Source organism: Seriola dumerili, unplaced genomic scaffold (assembly GCF_002260705.1).
Source record: "Seriola dumerili isolate Sdu_G_001 unplaced genomic scaffold, Sdu_1.0 BDQW01001124.1, whole genome shotgun sequence".
NCBI classification, from domain to species: domain Eukaryota; kingdom Metazoa; phylum Chordata; class Actinopteri; order Carangiformes; family Carangidae; genus Seriola; species Seriola dumerili.
Window position 1 is genome coordinate 2861347 of NW_019175379.1, and position 21909 is coordinate 2883255.

General features: G+C 45.2%; 1 protein-coding gene across 1 annotated transcript in view; it reads left to right on the forward strand.

The window, feature by feature from the left end:
- The first annotated feature begins 2611 nt into the window (after positions 1–2611).
- Positions 2612–21909, forward strand: part of gli3 (GLI family zinc finger 3) — a 92783-nt gene continuing 73485 nt past the window's right edge. Inside the window, exons 1-2 of the mRNA XM_022767124.1 lie at positions 2612–2749; positions 19868–20041. Of these exons, the coding sequence (XP_022622845.1) occupies positions 19909–20041 (133 nt within the window). The 5' untranslated portion in view covers positions 2612–2749; positions 19868–19908. The remainder of the gene's footprint in view (positions 2750–19867; positions 20042–21909) is intronic.

The following is a 21909-nucleotide window of genomic DNA, read 5'->3' on the forward strand; positions in this document are numbered from 1 at the left end:
GATCTGGGGCTTAAAGGGGGCCAAGAAGGGACCCGAACCCCTTTCTTTCTCCTCCAGAATCGCTTTGGCTACAGAGGTGCTTTTGATGTGTGCTTTGGCTCTGCGAGTCCTACTTTGGAATATGTTCTTGGGAGACCAATGGTTACTTGCCTCCAGGCAGAATCTCAATCCCCAGGATCCTGGCCCTCTTTGATGAAATACTTTCGGGAGCCGCTAACCCTACTGATGCCCATGTGCACCCCCTCCCTCTTCCTTTACCCTCTTGTTCTCCCCCCGCCCCCACCACCACCACCACTCACTCCCCCAACCTACCCAGCCCTCCGTTTCCCCCACCCCCCACCTCCACGTTCCTCGGATTCTCTTTGAGAGATTCATAACAAGGACTTTATCTCTGTGTAGTCCAGGCCAGATGAGCACCGCCTGACAAACTGACAGGAGAATTAGTCGTGTCTTACAGAGCATCTTTGACTGTCTCCTCTCCCGGCTCGACTTCCTGTCGTCACGGACACAAGCATTTTCATTGTATTGACACTGATTTATATCACAGCTCACACTCCGTCACTGTGCATTTGTAGCTTTTCTGTATTTGTTATTAAACCTTATTTATTACATCTGTTTTTCCATTTAAAATCATCAAATATCAACTCTTGTGCTTTTATTGTGACATTTTATGGGCAGCGAGGAAAAACCATCTGTTTCTTATTTGTCATTGATGAACAGAGATGACATTTGAGTTGACTCAAAACCAGGTCCCGCACTCGAATATTTAAAATAGTTGTCCGCAAAATGACTTGAGTCAACTCTCTCAACTTCCAAGAATCCATCTTCATTTCCTGACACAATCAGAGTGAAACATTTGGGGGTTTATTGATGACAAAGATGTTGACAGTAGTGACAGGAGATCTTAGCCTCTGATTGATTTAGAAACTAATTAGTCAGTGTGGACTTAACTGCCAGAATAAGCATCGGGAAAGTGATTATAAAACATCACATATCCTTATTTTCCACAGTATCTGGTTGGACATGTGTTACATACAGGGTAAATTCACTAACTGTGCCTTGATGGACTTGACCTCTCGGCCACACACACACAGACACACACAAACACACACACACACACACACACACACACACACACACACACACACACACACACACACATTCAAATCCTGGTTAAACGATTAACTGGTGATCTTCCTCTGCAAACTCCCACCTCTTCATTGATTGAAACAGCACCTTAAAGACCTCTCTTACCACATCATTTCCCTGTATATTGATTATGTATATTGATTATACCTAACCCTACAGGAGGGCTTTCCTCTGCTTTAACGCAGCATTAGATATCACTCTGAAGGCTGAGCCCAGGAGACTACTTTAGCCCTCATAAATCCACACTTTCCAATATGTGAGTCAAATTGCTCCAGAATGTAAATGTGTGTTTTTTTTTAAAAAAAAAAAAGATGGATAATTGCGAAAGAGGCTTGAGTGAATTACCTGGACAACAACAGTTAAAAAACACTCTAATTTATAAAATATCCCTTTGTAATTTCAAAATAAATCAACATATATGCCTGCCATATGATTCTTTCAAGCTAATTCATCCATACAGTTGTCATGTGATGCAGGATTTTTATTTTAACAACATAATCAAAATTAGGACTCTGTATGTTTTGGTGGCAATCATTTAAATCGACTCATGCAGGCTGACATCTAACCACACACATGTTTAATTATTGGGATTTACGTAAGTTTAAACAGAGCAATATATTTCTTTCTGCTTTTGTGAGGGGTGACTGGCAGCCTTAAATCATGCTGCACTGGATCTGTGCAGTTTTAGGCGAAACATTATGTCTTTTAATAAAGCAGGGTCATGGTAGAGTCCATGAGGTCACAGATTCATTCACACACCTCACAAGCCAAGTTACATGGACAAATGAGAAGCAAACAAACAGGAAAATAACCTCAGACATGAAAAAAATCAACTGTATTTTCAGTAAAAACGTACATTTATTTCAGAATTTGCCTAAAAATGCAATAAACTTTGCTTATCCAGGGTCAGATTGATACTTCTTTATGTGTTAAGAAGGCCTATGTGGAATAGAAAGGTGGGTAACCTGAGTTTAATATCGGTTTATGCTCCATAAGTTATAATATTAAGGACTAAAGTTACCGAAAGAAAGAAAGAAAGAAAGAAAAGAAAGAAAGAAAGAAAGAAAGAAAGAAAGAAAGAAAGGGGGTACACAAAATCAAAAAAGGAGGGAGGCAGTGAGTAAAGGAGGGAGCAATCCGAAGGGAGGAGTCAAGCGAGGGAAGGAGCAGCTGGAGACCCACACTTCGCCCTCTCTCTTCTCCTCGAAAAAGCGCTCTAAATGTAATAACAACTCTCCATGCGCTTCTCTGACGCTTCTGCTCTTTTCACGCACATCTGCGGTCTGCTATCGGCAGATTTTATCGGCAGGCTGATGGTGTTGGTCCGGCGGTGGTTGAACACAGCAAACTGTGAGAAGGAGGAGAAAGACAGGCAAGAGGAAAAACTCTGGCAGCGCCGTTTTGGAGTTGGAGTTGCAGCGTAAAAAAAAAAAAAGAAAAAAAAAAGAAAAAAAAAAAAGTCCCAGGCAACTCCAGAGGCACATCTGCAACTTAGGAAGAGGAGAAGAAGAAGAAGAAGAAGGAGGAAGACAAATCATTTATTTTCTGAGACGAATCAAAAGCCAGTCAAGAATTAGAGGAGGAAAACACCCAGAAAGAAGTAAGTACTCAAACACACAGGCGGAATAGACTTTGTTAAGATTGTTGCGCGTATTTGTTGTCTGCTTGTAAAAGTTTGGAAAGGCAGAGCAGCCGAGGTTTCACATTTCCCAACGATGGAGTTTCACACAAGCAAAGATGTAGACGCGAAGTGGATTAAGTGCGGGGGGGGGGGTTGGTGTGAAACAGCAGCTTCTTTAAACAGCGATGAAAGCTTCGAATCGCGGATCCTAAAAAACAAAAAAAAGGACCCCCCCCCCCCAAAAAAAACCAGCCGCAAACGCAGCACAGACTGTGGATCCGCTTGGTTCTGGGTGTGATTTACTCTCTGTGAAATGAGTGGAGGTTGTTAGAAACTTAACAAGTAGCCGACAGACAGATGTGCAGTTTAAAACTTGCATCAAGTTTAGCGTAAATGGGAGAAACTGGTGTGTATGTGTGTGCGTGTGTGTGTTTGGTGTGGTTTAAGACCAAAACACGTGCTGGGAGTTTTTCTGCTGAAACTTCATGAACTTCTGTGGACGTGAAACTTTACTGGACCTTTGCCTAAAGAAACGCGCGTGGGGAGGGTGTGTGTGTGTGTGTGTGTGTGTGTGTGTGTGTGTGTGGTGGTGGTGGTGGGGGTTATGGGGGAGACATGCATATTTATGTGCATGTGTGATCATATTTCAGTGTCTGTTATCGGTTGTGTTACTGAAGAAGGTTAATGAGGAGATACAGGAGCATGCTCAGACACTGTTTTATTTTCTTTTAATACAACCAAGCCCGTGGTTGACCCTTGACCTTTAACATGTAGACATAATTTCTTTTGCAGCATAACACAGTCTCATTTCTACATGGCTGCTGTTGTAATGTTTTCCAGTATCAAAACTAAAAAAGTAAACTTGAGGCCTTTTTTAGAAAAAATTTGGATACACACATGATTTTAGCAAGAAATATTTGCACTGTAAAAAAAATAATAAGAGTCCATATTTAGCATTGAATTCATATTTTTGAGCAAATGGAAATTACATTCTGCCACTGAGGTGAAATTATTCTATATGTTTCCAGTTTGTGCAGAAACAAGTGTCACTTTGTGATAACCTGACCTGAGTTAAAGCGGATCAGTCAGGAGCAGGAAATCTTAATCATAATCTGTGATCTTGTTTCTTGTTTATAATGTGATAGACAAGTTTATTAATGATCTGGTTCACTTAAAAAAAAAGAAAAAAAAAAAGAAAAGAGAAAAAAATATTTTAGGTCACATCAGCAGATCATAGCGTGTTTGAAGGCATGTGCATGTGTTCAGAGAAATTTAAGCCCATTACAGTGGGGTCTGTAGCCCGGCAGGGGTCCATGTGGGGAGTTTTTTATGGGGCCCCGAGCAAAATGAGAAATGCCATAAATCCACTATAATTTAGTTTATTATAATGCACTGGGATTAAGATAATTTTAAAAAGTAGATAAGAATGACTTATACAATCAGAGGTTTGTGCTTCTCATAGCCAGTCATTCATTTAAAAACAAAATCAACACTAAGAAAAAAAAAAAACAAACTCTCACATGGTCTCGTGCAGAGTGAAAAAAAAAAAGAAAGAAAAAATCTCTCTAACAGGAGTCTGTGTGTTCGTTTTGGGGGTGCGGGACATGAAAACGTTTGAGAGCCCCCCGAGCCTCCACATGTGCAGATATTTGTTTGAAACTTTCCCTCCTGTCCTCGCCAGCTGTTCCACATTTTATCTGCTTGTCTGCTCTCGGGTTTCACACAGACGACGAGGGTCCGAGGTGCTCAGCCATGCGGTGCAGCTCAAATCCTCCCTTTTTTTTTTTTTGACACTTGGCAAATTATTAATGGAGGTCTGGCCGCCTTGAAGACGGAGCAGTGGCTGAACACACCAAATAAGATGTTTAACAGCACAAGTTCACACAGATAAAAATCTCCTTCGAGCTATTTTTATGAGGCAGTTCCATCATTCATCTTGGCTGTGGATTTGGCTGTGAGCAGAGTTTTCTCAGGTCCTGGTTCCATTTGTCTAATAAAATAAAAAAGGGACTGTCACATAAATTATTATTTAATATTTCCACCATTTTATTTATAATAACAAAATAACATTTCACAGGCCTCACAAGTGGAAATGAATCAGTGTCCAAATATTAACATAAAAAATAATACGGACACATCAGGCCTTTAACCACTCAGACGTCAGGCCTAATATCTTTTATTCTAAAATGTCAACATATTTTAACTATAATTTTATTTGTAGAGATTAAAATAAGAGGTCTCCTACATTTTCTCCTGTATGTTTTGCATTTTGTGGCCTGTGACATGTTCATAAATCATTTTAAAATAATATTCATAATTAAAAATGACATACAATTGCCTCTATATCAGTATTATTAGAGGCCAAAATTAAGACAGCATTTTATTTTCAGTGTGCAGGCAGAATTTAATGATATGACATTTGCAACCAGTCTTAAATTAAGTGTGATCACATTTTCAGTGGCTGACTGATCAGACAGTGACTCACATTTTTCTGTTGTTTAATATTCTGCAGAACAATATTACACATAATTAGTGGCTTTAATTTCTATTTTTACACAGCAGAGGAGATGCCATTCCATTTCCCAAATATGTTATATAAAATCAACCACACAAAACATCTTCATATTATAAAAATATTTAACTTTCCATTTATAAATATACAAGAATATTATAGGTGTACACTTGCCATTGGTGTACTGACGTCAAACAGGTGCACCTTTACCAAGAAGAAAGACTTGGCCTCATTATGATGCAGCAGCAGTGATGAATGCAGCAGTGTTTAAGATGCTAATCTGCAGGAATGAGATGCACAACTCGGTGCCATTCGCTTACTGTAGCCAGCACAGATGTATCATAGCCGCTCCCTGCTTCTCCAGCTCCATACGATAGGAACAGGCGGATAACGTTTCCCTCTTCAGGAGTCAGTCCGTCAGATAGCAGCAGCAGCAGCAGCAGCAGCAGCAGCAGCAGCGTGCTGCTTTATCTTAACTTTAAGCACTTCTTTAAGTAAAATTATGCATAGCGACACTGGCCCAGGACACCTGTGACCTGGCAGAATAGAGGGCTGTCATGTTAATGCAGGGAGATGACATACTATTAGCTTTTGAGGTATGGCCCTCTCCTCCTTTTTTTCCTTTTTTTTTTTTTTTTTTTTAAAAAGGCCTTGCATTCACAGCTAAAGGCAGGTTCTGTCCTCAGGCCTTTTACACCCCGCAGGAAGAATACCTGTTATCAGGTTTGTATGCAAGAGGCCCTAATGAGCTGTGTTGTTGTGTTAATGCTGCGACCTGAAGCGCTCAAAGAGGTGGCACATGTTTTGTTAAAACGAGGGTAATGTGAAGGAAGCTGGTTTTTCCTCAGGATAATGAGGAGTGTTGTGTGTGTGTGTGTGTGTGTGTGTGTGTGTGTGTGTGTGTGTGTGTGTGTGTTTTTTAGTGTTAGTCTGCTTGTTTTGCAGGTTGTTGAGGCTTGTGTGTTTTTCCCATTTTTGTGTTTTTTTTCTAAAATTTCGTCTTTCTCAGGAGGTTAAAGGAATCACTCAGAGGTGTATCACCTACTACAAGTTTGAATTGTTTATAATAAAACACACAGTAACCACCTGACCAGTGAAAGTTTGCAGTAATTCCCTGTGTAATATGATTAGCTGTTGCTTCCCTTGCATATAACTGGTGTAGTTGAATAGAAGGTCTCTCACTTTGATGATCTGCTACTTTGATATGTTGACATCAAATGAAACAGACACAGTGGGGAAAGAAAGAGGACAAGTCAGACAGAGGTAGTGATTGAGGGAAAAAAAAAGGCTGTGCATGAGAGTGAGTGGAAATGTGTGTGTGTGTGTGTGTGTGTGCTGTTGTGGTTTGCGAGGCGCGGAGGAGTGCAATGAAAAGTTGGGCTGAGATGGCAAACCTGAGGAGCGTCAAAACGTCTGGATGCATTTGCGTGCGAGCAGAGACAAGAAGGGGTCTTCGGGTGCGCGAGGGCTTCTCCTTGGCCTCCTAATCCCCAGGCCCAGCCATCCCTTCAGGGCATGCCTCAGATCTGGCTCTCTGGCTCTCCGGGCAGACGACCCAGCTCCGCCAGCAGATTTAATATGCTATGTGTTCCTGTTCCCCCGGCTCCCCTCCACCTCAACCATCATTGTCCCAGAGCGGGACCCCCACTCCCTGCTTCAAGGAGCCTGCTAAAGGCACCTTTCAAGCCGGGTGATGTCTTTGGATAAGGCGTATATGATAGGGGAAAGGGTGGGGGTGGGGGTGGGTGTGGGAGGGGGGTGGTGGCGGTGATGAAGAGGGTGTGAGACTCAAGATATCGTACTGTAATTTTAGATATGTATATTACTCACATTGAGGAATCTTAATACAGCACACTGACACAGCAGTCAACACCTCATCACACTCACGTACAAGCGTTCTTCCTCTGTTTCTCTGTCACAAACATATTTGTGTCGTTTATATTTTGTCTTTTTCTTTTTTTTCCTCCTCTTGTGGGAGCAACTTTTTTTTTTTTTTTCATCTGTCTGAAGAAATAAGAAATGGGAGGGAAAAAAGTGGGAGCTCAAGTTGCCTTAGCAGGGGCTGAGAGAGGGCTGGTTTGTTTTCCATGGCTTTGGCCTGTTGGAAACTCCAACTGGACCTGACAATTAGTCTGGTCAACTCCTCTCCCAGAGTGAGGCACCGAAGACGGCAGTTAGAAACCCCCCCCCCCCCCCCCAAAAAAAAAAACACAAAAAAAAACCCTCAAAAAAACAACAAAGAAAAACACATTTGAATCAACTGATTTGAATTTACGATCTCTGAAGTCGTGTTTGACAGCTCGACATGAGCCCCTGTTGGAAGGTCAGGGTACTTTTTTTTTTTTTCTTCTTACGGAGGGTTTGAGTGCGAGAATGCAGAGTGTGCCAGCTAAGCGGCTGCGTTTTCTTTTCTCACACACTTGAGGAGAAACAGGACAGGTCGCGCCTGCATGAGGGCGCCGCTCATCCCCTCCTCTGTTTGCTGAAGCTGCCGTAAAAATGTCTTTAAGTCTGCCGTGTGAAGTATCGCAACAAGAGGTGAAGTGCTTTTTGGTTTGTGGGGCCCATTTGCTCGTGGAGCTGTGTGTGTGTGTGTGTGTGTCTGTGTGTGTGTGTGTGTGTGTTTGTGTGTGTGCGTGTGTGTAAAGTTGAGCGCCTAAAGACACAGTTTCCCGGGGCTGGGGCTGTTATTGCAGATGTGGCATTGTGTCAGCTTTGATGGGAGCCGGTAGTGGCATCCGTGAGGGGGTCTGTGCTTTCTCGTCCGGGGTGGTGATTGGGGGACAGATGAACCGGCCGCTTGCTGTGAACAATGATCTGTCACTTACCCCCTGCTTCTTGATGTGGGAAGCCATGAGTCAGGCTCTGTCTACGCCATGACACCACTACACACACACACACACACACTTTTTTTTTTTTAAATTTTTCCTCCTGCAAAATTATTTGAACTGAACAAGAAAAAACTGTATTGGTCAGCGTGTATTTCCTCAAACTCAACTCCCGTCCTTCCACCAGTAATTAAGTTGTGTATTGTCATGCAGTAATGCTCGCAATGTGAACCGCATGTGTTTGCTGTCCCATGCTGCTTGTAGTTGTCTTTCACCGGGAGTTATCCCTGATTCTTGTTGCATCCTGGAGTGGTGGTCAAGGACGGGGGCTATTGTTTGAATGTCAAATGTAAATCCCAAGGTTAATACCTGAAAGGAGCACAGAGCCAGGCAATCTCCCTGCTCTCCAAACATGTTTAGATGAGTACCCCACCCCCCAACCCCCCCACCCCCCCACTCTGCTCCTTCATTTTCCTCTGCTGCGGACTTGGGGCAAGTTGGAAAAGGAGGGCGGCGGGCGGGCATCCCCGTATAAACCCCTCTCAGTGTGTTCTTCTCAGCAATGAATGCTAACAGACCCTGGCTCTAATAATGCCTCATCTTAAAAAAACAAAAGGGGAACTCTACTATCTGAGCAAATTGCTGCCCCAACCTGAAAGAGCCCTCCTTTGACAGCGCAGCATTTGAAGACTAATCGTTTTTTCTCATGCAAAGCACGCTGTTTTAAGAGCCTGGGCCACGGAAAGAGAGGGGGCTGTGTTTTAACAATACTCCGCAGGGAGTGAGGAACAGGGTTTGGGGAGGGGAGGTCGGGTTTTGTTGGGGGGGAGGGGGGGGGGGGAGGGGTTTCCTCTCTCCTTTGCTCCTCAGACAAAGCCCAGTTCCTTTCAGGGTTGCATGGGGGGTAGGGTGCGTGGGGAAGAGGAGGGAGCATCCAAGAGTTTGAGTTCCTTGAAAGAGAGGGACTCCAGCCGCTTTTAATGACAGTTTGTCATCACGGCTCCTCCACCTTCCAGGGAAATGTAGGCCTGGCCTCGCAGTGACAGGGCCTGGAGAGAAGTGGGCCTGAGAAAATTTATAGAGAAACAGAAATATTAACGTGTACATGGGGCCCTAAAACGGCTTTGGCTATTCCTGCCAGACTGCTGTTTTTATTAAGAGGGGTCGACATGCTTTGGAAATATATCTTATTCATGAAGAAAGCCAGGTTAGACTTCCCAAAGAATTCATTATATTCCCCCCAGATGCGGCTTTGCGGGTTGCAGCCGTCCCTCGGAGGACGTGGAGCGTGGAGCGCGACATTGTAAAGCCTCCCTTAGTGGGCACAGAAGTGCGAAGGGTTCCATTTGTCAAAGGTGCTGGAGTCTTTTTCCCTCCTCAACACTTTCCCGGCTCAGCCTCAAACTCATTGTCTGAGCAAAGGCAGGACATTAGTCACCGCAACACCACGGGAGCCTGCAGGGCTAAGGACCGGCGCTCGGGAGCCTGGATTGGGACAGAGGGGAGGAGAGAGAGAGAGAGTGAGAGAGAGAGGGGGGAGAGGGAAGAATGGAGGGAGGGCGGGAGGGGAAGGAGGGAGTGACGGAAAAGGTGAGAGAAGGGCAAGAAGGGAGGAGGAAACGTGAGGGGTAGATGGAAAGTGAGGAAGAGGGAAGATGAGAGAGCAGAGTATGTGTGTGGGAGAGGGAGAAAGACCATGAGGGGGTTAGAGGGAGTGGAGTCTGTAGCTCTACCTCAGGGCTCAGTGTGTAAGCCCCTGTCTACCCCCCAAAGCTGCTTTCACAAAGAGATTTACAAGACAGGTCTCCGGTGTGCTTTGCTGCCCTGCATTATGAGTGAGTGAGTGTGTGATTGTGTGTGTGTGTGTGTGTGTGTGTGTGTGTCTTCTTGCTGAAATTGACCTTTCTGTTTTTTTTTTCTTTGCATCATCTATGCAAGAAAGATATTCACCCAAATTTACCAATCCAGGCAGGTCAGACTCACAACAGCCCCAGTGGAACAGTGTGAATAACCTATTCCCCCTGGTGGCAGGGTGTGTGTGTGTGTGTGTGTGTGTGTGTGTGTGTGCATTCATGTGTGAATGTATTTCACAGATTCACACATACAAGGGATCCTGTTAGCTTTTGGAATTATTTATAAAGCCTGGCTTTTGTGTGGCGCTCTAAGTCCCTGTCTCCTCCCATTACTGCCTATGACTCTACCTGGGCTTCCTTCAGCCCCCAAATGCTCCCTCAGCCACCCTCCCAGCACAAGGAACTGAGTTTGGTGTTACAGCTAAACCCTTTACAGCTACTAGTTTCCAGAGAGAAACACTTTTTTCTCCTCTCTTTATATACACTGGCTAAAGATTTTCTCTTTTGGAAAAAAAAGAAAAAAAAAAGAAAGACAGTTTGCTCATTTAGAAAGTCGTGATATGTGGAGACAAACACAATCTGTACACATCAGAGAGACGCACAGAGTTATACAGACTCATCCCATATGGCCCTGATTACCCTGTAATCCAGGAAAGTTTTTTTTCCCCCCTTTTCTTGCACGGACCGAGCGGGGGTGAAGGTTTTAGTGTGTTTGAGATGGTTTATGTTAATGTTGCTTTTATTGAAACAAGCTGGGATGTGATTATAGTCCTGCTTGGTACATATGAGCGGCGAACTGCTCTAGTTTCCCCATCTCCCTCTGGCATAGAGATCAATGCAAACCAGCTAACGCAGGGTAATAAGCCATTAGTACACACATTGTTGGAGAGATTTACATACATCGACCGGAGAACTGATAAACTAGGTTCCGTGTCCTAGAGGTAAGAATTATTGTGTGTGTGAGTGATTAGCTGAATGAGTGTGTGTGTGTGTGTGTGAACTATCGCCGGGTGATCTCTTCTCTGTGACTACCAGTCCTGTGTGATAGGTGCCAGATTGCGTAGCTGAGAGCCAGGTTGTCTCTGCTTGTCAGGAGAGCGGGGCGGAGGAGGGGAGATGTGAGGATGATTACAGTACACTGTTCCTCTGATCTGATTCATCACTAACTGTCTCTCCTGCAAAGGGTGAACTTATTATCCCCGTCTCTACTTCCACCGTGGAGCCAGCTGCTCTCCATGCTTCCCAATTAACCCCAGGCACCCGTCAAACGCTCCAATTAAGGCCTCCTCCTCCTCCTCCTCCTCCTCCTCCTCCTCCTAGTCCTCGCGAATTTATTTGCCTGCGTTAGCCGGCCCAGCTCCGGTTGGGATGCTCGAACGCGCGGAGGTGAGTGAGTGAGTGAGCCGGCGAGCGTTGAGCGTGTTTGTTTAGGACCTGTCCTAAGCAATGGCGTTACGGCTCCCTGATTTATTTGAGGCGGGGTTGCAAACAGCTGAAACGAGTAAATAGAGCCAGATGTTTGGCTTCCTCACGAGCAAGTCGGCAGGCCTGAGGGGGCTGCTTCTCTAATGACAGTCTTGTTCCTCGCTCTTTATGCCGGGGATTTTCAGGGGGCCATTTTGTGACTGTGCGCTTTGGGTTTACGGGAAGTTTTTTTTTTTTGTTGAGCACTCGGAAGTGCTGGGAGCTTTATGGCATCTCACTCCAGTGTTGTGTGGTGTGATATTGTCTTGGTATTTGAGTTGCGTGAGTCTTTTTTTTTACACTGGCAGTGAAAAGAGTTTCTTCCCAACTCAGCCTTTCAAAATCCCAAATATTCAGCTGTGTGTTTGTGATGCATTGGTTTCTGATGAGCAACAGTGTGTGTGTATCTGTGTGTAGAAGTGTTGCTGTAGGTGAGGTACAGGTTTGGCAGCACTGCCAAATCCTCTGAGACTGCGTGTGTGTGTGTGTGTGTGTGTGTGGAGCCTATGAGCCGGCACAGAGGGATGGGGGGGCTCTGTGCCTGATATGAAAGTGAAGGGAGAGAGTTGTCTCCCGACGCTGCCGTTGGGAGAGCCGTCAGGGAACTAGAAGTCTCCGGGACTCCCTCTGAGCCTCAGCTGTCTTTGATCTCACACCTCCGCTGCGGTATACTCCATATTTCTCTATAGAAGACACTCTCACCTGCCGCCAAGCCTGCGACACAGACCCACAGGTCACGCAAATGAGGCTCCACTCACAGACCTGAACGAGGGACAGACAACTTCCGTCAGTGCCTTCTGATGATTATTCATCGTAGTCTATAACATCTCAGAAACAAGGGCAAAGCGCCCCGTTAGGAGTTCCCAGAGCCCAAGGTGATGTCTTCCCGTGTCTTGTTTGATGTCCGACCGAAAGTGCAAACCCCAAGGTTATTCACTGCACAATCATATAAAAGAGAAAGGTGGGATATTCTCACTTTGAAGAGCTGGAATTAAATGACTGATTGATTAATCGAATAAGCATTTCATCTCGACATAATATACACAACTCTTAGTAAGGGGTCATTTGAGCCAGCTGATGAAATAAAACCCATTTTGTCATTGGTGTTTGTAAGTGTGATTCATTGCTCTGTTGGTTTAAGAGCGCAGCCACCTCATTAAGTGCATATACTTTTTGTGAGTGTATCCCTCCCCCCCTTTTTTTTTTTATTTATTTTTTTTACTCCTGTCTATCACTGACGTGTTGAATTAAGGTTGGAGTGCTGATAGAGTGACCTTATTTCGAGGTATTTTTCCCTCCTGTGTGATGAGAGATAAGGAGAACGCGAAGATTCAACAGAATCATCCCGTTTCTGCATCTGTGGAATGTGTGACCCAGTGTTACCCTCTTGGATCCGTTCCCATCCACACAGGAAGTCTAGCATTAAAGCAATGCCATTTCTTCATTTTCTCTTCCTTTCTCTCCCCCCTTCGCCCCCCCACCTCCCTCCCCTCTTTTCTCTCTCTCTCCCTGCATTCCTTTGACTGACTGCGGCGCATTTCATGACAGCTTCATTCAGCATTCCTTTACATCCCCGATTTTATTTGCCCACCCCTCTTATTTTTTTCAAGTCTCCCTCTGTTTAGGTCCGGCTTTATCACGCCGGAGCCAAACACCAAGACAACTTCATCTCATCCAATTTTCACCCCTTTAATTCGGTTTAAATGGCACGGCCGCGAGGGCCAGGGCGGGAATTAATAAGAGCCAATAAAGCTTGCCACTGGGGCATCGAGGCCAGTCTTTAAGTAAACATTATGACTTCTTGAGGGGGGATTCAGGGGCAGCACTTGATGAATTGTGGCGGGGCTTGGGAAGGGCTAATTTCTCACTTAGCCGTCCTGATGGGGCTAGCTAATAGGCCTTGCTTTGCCTGGCTGATTGTCTGCTGGCTTTATTATTGTGCATTATCGCGCTGCCCCCTGGCTGTTGTTAGCGTTCAGCCCCGGAGACGCCAGGGCCCGTCATTAATCACATAGCAGCACTGACTCACTCTGCTCCGACACTTATCCCAATGACACGGAGGAATGAAGGGAAAGGGAAAAAAGGATCAGAAGGAGGAGGGGAAGAATGAGAGGAGGACAGGGAGGAGTATGCGCAAAATAAGTAAGCGGGGAAACTGAACTGAGGAGAAAGCGAGCTTCAAGTCAAAAGTGGGCAGGACGGTTTCACTGCGACTCCATAACCTGTAGCTGTGCAGCCTCTCTGGAGTTCTGTTTCCCCTCCAATATTCGCGGCTCTTTGTTACACACTTCTGTCTAAGGCGCCGAGGATAAGAGGAGCATATCCCACAGTCCCCTGGGCTAAGTGTGAAGACCTTCTGTCGAAGCCATACCTGCTGCCACTACACTCACACAGGACCATCTATCTGCTTGATCCTTCCCTGAGTGTACGGGCGGGGAGGAGGAGGGAGCAGAGAGAGAGAGAGAGAGAGATGTGTGTGTGAGGCTTTCATCAGTACAGGAATTTCTCCTCCTCCACTCATCTTCTCCCCGGGGTCCCCTCTCTTATTTATGTTCTGCACACAGTGATCGCACTTGCATACAGAGAGGTGTATAAGAGCACCTGGTGCATCTACTCCTGTGCACATCATCACACAGCCAAGGCTCACACGCTCTTAAACACAGTCGAAACAGCCCCTCTTTCCTCCCTCTCTCTCTCTCTCTCTCTCTCTCTCTCTCTCTCTCGTCTCTCTCTCTCTCTCTCTCTCTCTCTCTCTCTCTCTGCCGCGTGTTACATAGGAGCCGCGCTCTCTCAAACAAACGCAGCGCGCAGCGTAACATGTTCTCGTTCGCTGTGGAAGCGCGGCGAAGGATGGCGTCACGCAGAGCGCCTTCTAAAGCCCCATATGAAGAATGCCTCCACAAACACAGGGCTGTTTTTACTGTAGATGAGAGGCCCATGACAGTGTACAGACCCCACTCTCCTGTGCTTTACAGTATGTGCCATGTGCAGGGGGCCACTTGAGTGGAAGCCTTAGCTATAGAGTATGTGGTGGCTTTTTATAATAAACTCAATTTCAAGAGGATGTGTGGATGCTGCACAAACAAAGTCTGCAGTAAAAAGTAGGGAAGAATAATTGTAATCATGCAAATCTTATTCTTGGCAAGTTCAAGGGAAAAAAAAACTTTTGCATATAGAAAAATGTTCTACTTTTCCTTCCCTGGACCCTCATTGCATTTTTGCTGCTTCTTCCAAAGTGTCTGATCAAACAGAAACATGGGAAGAAGATGAATAAAGTGGAGAACAGGGGGAAACCAATACAGCATAACTGGGCCACCGCGGCAATAAAGCTTGCCTGCATTATCCATTGTCTCAGTCTTCGCAGGCCCCACTTGCCCTGACACAAGTGGCTCACAAACAAATGCAAAGTCAAAATATATAAATAAACAGTCTAATAAGCAGGGGGCTGCTGGGAAAAGGCGCAAAGATTTCCATTGTGGCGCGTGCTTTATTCGGCCCTTATCTACTGGGTAGCGAGCGCAAAAGAGGCGTCGTGTAAGCATTACGATTACATCGTGTGGGTTTGTTACCCAGGAATGTAAGATGCACTCAGCTCATTCTGCTGTGCAGTACACAGGGTCCCTCACCAGCCATCCAAAGCATCTTAAGTGGAGAGGTCTGAGGGACCAAGACGCACGCGAGGATAATCTTATTAGCTCCGCTGAAAGCTACTGATGGGCTGTGTTTTTGCACTGTTTGTCCTTGAACAAAAAAAAAAAAAAAAAAAAAAAAAAAAAAATATATAAACACTCCTCTTTTGAACAGGCTTTCCATTTTCACATTTTTGTGCGGTGAAGTCGTGATAGCAGCCCAGATTTTTTGGTGATGGAATAATATTATGATGCTGTTACTCCAAAGTCAAGAGGAGTTAAAGGCAGTTGTCTTTTTTTGATTTACATTTCTCCATGCAGCGTTAATGTGATGATTTACTGTCTCACAACATGAAGCAATAAATAGTCTTAATGAACGTAACTGTAAAATCAGCTGTAGGTTTTACAGCGTGGCTGTAAAAAGTGGGACTCACACATTGGTTGGATCATATGAAAATGTAAATGACTAATAATCTGCATAGCTTAACCATGGCACAGTACACAAAAGGGTGAGAAGGCCTACTGCTAAACCAGTTTGCATGTGCATATCTGGGATTTGATATGTGTGTGTGTGTGTGTGTGTGTGTGTGGCAGGGTGTGACTAATTCCTGCTAAATGGCCCTTACTTGTGGGGCTGGTCCCCATCAGCTGTAGGCCAGACTTAGCCATCTGGGCACAATGTTAAGTTTCACTGGTGAAAGGAAAGCCACAGCCACCAAACTGCCCCCCCACCCCTTTCCCCTTTTGTACCTTCCAGGGCCAAGGGCGATCCATAAGTGCAGTGTTGAACACAGCATGGAAACCTAAGTATGTGGTTTCCTCAGAGAGCCATTGAGTTTGGGAACAGCTCCTCAGTAGGGATTTCTGAACCAATGACAGGTCCTCGAACCACCGGCGAGCGCTTCCACTGTCTCCTTAAGGGGCCTCATCCCCTCATTGACCTTATCCAATGCAAACACATGCAGCCCGAGCCAGCGCATTCGGTTTACTGCTAGATTCAGCTAATCTTGCTGAAGGGCTCAGACTCCTCCTCCCTCATCGCCCCTCAGTGTTTTAGTTATTCCAGCTGTGCAGGAGCCCTTAATGTTGTTGGCATAGCTGCGAAATGTGGGAAAACACACATTGTACACACAGGAAAACATGTGCAGGCATGCAGGGGCACAGTGAGGTGCACACACATGCATGCACGCACACATGAGCACACACACAGAGACACACACACACAGTCTCACGCTCCTCCCTTTCTCCATTCATTTTCTCCCCCTCTTATCCCACTTTTGCTCACAATCTCCCTCAATCGTCTCCATCTCCCATCTCTCCCCTCCCCTCTAACTCGCTGCGCCGCGGTGCGTTTGTGCAGTGTTGATAAGCCTAAGATAGCAGATCTCGGTGGTCGCTGATGTAATGATGATGAATGCTGCGGCATTGCCAGTCTCCCCCCTCAGGGGGCCCTCGACACTGAACAGTCGCCCTAATGAAATGAACACAAATACAGTACCCCGTCTGTGAGGGGGGGTTTGCCAAATCTAAGAAGACACTTCAAGAGTTTATATAGAAATGTCCCCCAGTTTCTGAGCGTGTGTGTGTTTGTGTGTGCGTATTTGTGTAAGTGAGAGTGTGTGCCATGCATTTGCAAATGTGTTCGCTGTGACTGAAAGCGGTGGAGCTGGAGGTGCACCTTAAGCAGTTTCATTAAAGTAAGCTTGTAAAGACATCGCCTGAAAATATCAAAAGGCAGTGATTCTTGATACTGTTAGCAGTAGTTTAAGCTTGCATGAAGGGGGAAAAAAAAGAACAGAATATTTTTTCTATCAAAGGCAAAAGTTTATTTTAGTGTTACACTTTGATGTGTACAATTTGCAGATGACTTTCAACTCAGTGCCTTTGTCACCAAGGCGTATAATTTATGTTAAATTGATTTGCTTAATGTGCTTATAAAATAAGAATGTTTTTTTTTTTTTTTTTTTTCTGAGGGAACAGTCTGAATTGTGGTATTTTAAACCTGTTTAATCGCCTCCCTTTCTGTGTGGAAGGATTACAGTCGAGCACAAATAAAGATACACCCTCTTTCTCTCTTCTCTAATTGGGTGTAGGACAGACATTTCATGGGAAAGACGTTAATATGAAATTAACATTTATTTTGGGTGACAACAGCAACCGGTGCCCAGTAATTCCGTCTTTTGTGCCAGGCCTCTGCGACACACCACGGGTGCAGGGTCTGAGCACAAGTTCCCGTACAGATGTTTACTACTGTGCTGTCGAATGTAAATGTACACAAAAAATCTGATTTCTGCATCTGGCCCCTAAGTAGATGAGAGCTTGAACGTTTGTCTGCTACATGAAAGTGACACCCAAACTAACTCTGAGGGGAACCAGGATCTCTTGTCCTCAGATTAACATCGTATTGCAAACACAGAAAAAAACTTTGTCACATCAGGAATTCTTTCCACATGACAACGTCGCCATGTCTTGATGTAAACACAGATGGAAGTGTCTTTTGTGTTTGTGAATTTCTGCTGAGTGTTTTTTTTTTTTTTTTTGGGGCGTGGCTGGGGGTGGGAGAGGCGCAGCGGTGGTGGGGGGGGGCAGAGGGGTGAAAATGAGCAACACGAAAGGCGAAAGCAAAGACGGGAACATCTGCAGGACTGGGTGTGGGCGTCCAGGTCAGAGGGATTATGGGTGAAAAGGTCCTGCTTTTAATTGCTGCTTTGGAACTGTGGCCTGCCTTGTGGAACACAAAAGGCCGGTCAGACACGCTTCAGTGGCCTGGACTTGCGAATATTTGCCCGACCAGTGGAATGCCCCGCTCCCTCCTCGACTCCCCTACAAAACCCACCCCCTTAGCCCCGACCCCTCATATTCGCTGCGCTTTCATCTGTTTTCGCTGTGGTCTGACTCACCTGGGGGGGGGGGGGGGGGGGAAAAAAAAAAACACCCCACNAGAAGACACACTCACACATGTTTGCACACTAAACACACACAAAGCCTGCAAGGGCTCCTCAGTAACACTCCTCTCTCCCCTTACACTGCTCCTGCTCAGGTTCAGTCATTAGATATGATGTAATGGCAGTTTCAAAAGAGGGAGACTGAAAAATTTTCTCTGATCATTTCACTTCCTCGAAATGAAAGTAAACCAACGGCACCTGCGATGAGATATCAGCAGAGAAACTGTCATGCACGCAGACGCAGACGTACATGCGCCGCGCATATTCCAACAATTAGCTGGCTCATGCTCCAAAGACCCCCAGAAATGAAAGCATCCCCCTCTTATCAAATGCATGCAACAGTGATTCGAGATGATATCTGTGCAAGTAGGACAGAAATGTCTTTGGTGGTTGATGATGGCTACACATGTATGCATGTGGGAGTGATTAGAGGACAAGCTCTTGTTTAATTCTGTTTTGATTGGTAGGGAAGTAATTGCATTGTGTTTTTTTTTTTTCCTTTTTCTTCTTTTTTTTTGTAAGCCAGCAATTGCTTACAGATGTTGTTGTCGGGTCAGAATGGATGACAGACTCTGGTTTTTCAGGGGGTTGGGAAAAAAAAAACAAACAAAGCGCACAGTGTTTGTCTGAAGTTTACCCCTCACCACTTCCCCCTCGCCTTCCTTCCTTGGGGAGTTGGTAAAAATCGCCCCCCCCCTCCCCTCACCTACCACCACCACCACCACCACCCTTCTCTTGTAGTTTCAGCAGCACGCCTCTGTTTGCATTATAGCTTGACTTTACTGCTGGCCTTTGTATCCATGCGTGTTTATAGGGTGGAGGACAATTAAATAGTACAGGTAGGGAATTAGCCGGTCTTTATTGGAAAGAAAATGTTAGCCAGACTAAATATTTCCAGTGTTCAGCCATGAATTATGGAGTCTTAAGTAAAGGCTTTGTATTGGACCAAATGAAGCTGTCCTGTACTTTGTGGAAATGAGCGGTTGCGGTGTATCACCATGTTGTCTCCATAATCAGAGACCTCCATGACCTAGATAGAGTGGAGTTTGTAGACGGCCTCTGAGGTGCTGAACCGAGCAGCATGTCTGCTAGACTGTTGGCTGAACCCCTTCTAAACCCACAGACAGTATTAACTTGAACCACCTTTATTCTTTGAAAGAAAAATTGCCCGGCACCATGATATTCCCAAAAGGGCCTTCAAACAACCCTTGTTTTTTCAGGACTGTGAATGTTTCTCTCTCTGTGGTATCCCCTTAAGGTTTCTCCTTTCTCTCTGGAAAGGCTGCTCGAGCAGGATTATCAGCGTATCCACAAGCTGCCTTTACTTCTATTCTGAGATAGAAAACCTAGTCAGGATGTCCTGCCTTACTATGTTCATAGAGTTGTTTCGTTTTATTTTTTATTTTGACAAGAAGTCAGAAGTTTAGTGTGACATAGTTGAGAATAAGGTAAAGTATATTTTGGTTTTGGATATGTAACAACAGTTAGTGGAGAAGGAGATCAGCCTCCCGACAAGCAGATCAGAGCCCAGCAGGTTTGAGTTAAAATAAATCAGGGTGAGCTGGTGGATTGACCCGTGGTCTGCTCTGGGCATCATGAAAAGGGAGGGATTGGATCTGAAGTTTTCCCTCACAAGATTCCCAGTGTTGAAGTCTTTTTCTTCAGGCGGTCTATTGATAAAATGTTTAACGTATGGCAGATCAAGAATGAAATAAAATAAACTTAATGCACAAATCACAGTGAGGATTTATTTTTGGTTTTACAAGTGCAGAGAAAAAGATTAACACAGCAGTCAGATTCATCTTGTGATATGTTACCTAACTTCGTCCTCTCCTTCTTCTTCTTCTTCTTCTTCTCCTCCACCAGTTATCTCGTCTCCATGAGGTGCTGAGGAATGAGCGATCGCCATGGAAAACCAATCCCAGGCCAGTTCAGCAGCTGAGAAGAAGAAGCGAGTGGAGACCATCGTGGCGACCAAGGGCTCGTCAGCGCGCAATGACATCAGCGAGAAGGCGGTGGCCTCCAGCACCACCTCAAACGGTACACGTCAGATATGATTTTGGTCTTTTGGGGAAACGCCCAGTTGGATGTTGTCAATCTACCTGCTGATGGAGAAGTTCCACTTTCTCTGCAGGTTCAGGTCGGTCGCATTTGTTAATCAAAATTTATCCACAACTTGTGGATAAATAAAGCCACTGAATCACAAGTTTCATCCATTTTTATTCTAAATTTTATCAAAATTTTATCACAAATCTCTTTGTCAAGCATTTCCTGATGTTTTCCAGACCCTTGTGAGCTGGAGACGGAGGTGCGGCTACAATACGCCCCTATATCTCTTAACATATTTGAGCATCTGGGCCTCTGATCTACTGGGGACCAGGGAATGTTTTATTTTAATTTTTTTTTTTGTACCCATGCTCTCATTACTTTAAGATGAAACTGACCAACTCGGAAAAAAGCATGATTTCAAAGCTGCAGACACGCTCAGATCCTCGATTACGACTGTTTACGCTCCCCTTATTCTCATGGTTCACAGCGAGTCGCATGCGACGCTCGCTGGTAGCACAACTTTGGCATGTTTACATAGCAATGTCTTCAACACATGCTATTAAAAGTGGTGCGGAGATTACAGTTCATTAGGCCTGTCGTCATTCAGCCTTTCATTCTCAATTCAGATGCTGGAATGAGGAATATTAGAAGGCAGATTCTGTTATTTTTTATTATTTTTTTTTGGAAGCCTTGGAGCATCAAGCTTAAGTCATAACAAAACCAGAGTTGAGATCACCACGGCCTAAGCTGCAGCTGTGCTCATTAGCAGTGAGAGGATTTGGGAGGTTTTTTGGGTATGGAGGGTTTGGGGGGCTTGTAGCTGGAGCTGGTGGCCCGATAGAGAGTTTTCTGTCACCTCCCCCTCCCTCCCTCCCTCCCTCCCTCCTTGACTCTGCTGATGTCAAATATGATCATCCTAAGTGTGAACAGCAGACAAACAATCCAGGAAAGGGTAAATAAGCTGCTGTGACTCGGTCCCCATATGGGAGTTATCACAGGAAGTGGGTAAGGTAATGCATCCTGAAGCATCTTGGGAACACTCTCACTCTTACTCAATCCCAGATGGCCAGCACTGTTTTATTAATTAAAGGGGTAGCAAGAGAAAAAAAAAAAAAAAGTTTGTCGTGGAAAAAGCATGGATGCAATTTGGTTTCATGATTGTGGATTTTTTTTTTTCTTCGTAATGTGCAGGTAATTAAAGCTCTGAACAAGGTTCGTCTTGAGAACCTCGCTTACAATGACTCAGCCACGTCAGAGGATACGCTACAGCTTTAAGCACTCCCCTAAAATACAGTAGTCATATAATTCACTTGACGAGGGGGGAGGGATGATGCTTATCTGCAGAGAAAGGTCTCTTTTAGATCCCAATCGCGCTCTTGGAATCATAAGATAGCTTACACATTCTTTGTGTGGTTATAATTACAGCACATTCCCCAAGTCGCCCCCAGAACTCATAACCTCTTATCAGGTGTAACTCTACACTCGCCTCAACTTTAACCCCCGTAGCCCTTGCCCCGCTGCCTCCATCCAAACAAAAGGTAATTGTGAGCAGCTGTGGAACCCCAGCGACTGGTTCCTCTTAGGAAGGCCCCGGCGAAATATTTCCCCCCGTCAAGCAGTGGAGTAGTGGCCCCTGATCTCAGCGCAGCGGAAACCCCGTGGCGCGCCCGGCAACAGTGTGCTACGATAAGTTGTGAAAAGTGGGGAATAAGTAGGAGGGGCTGTCGGAGCGGACACGGCGGATGTTTAGCTTTCGGTCTTTCCAAGCTAAACACCCAAGATCAGCGAATCCTGTGGCTGATCAGTGGCTGTTCTGATGATGATGAAAAACCGATCTCCCCTTCACGTGCACTACGGGG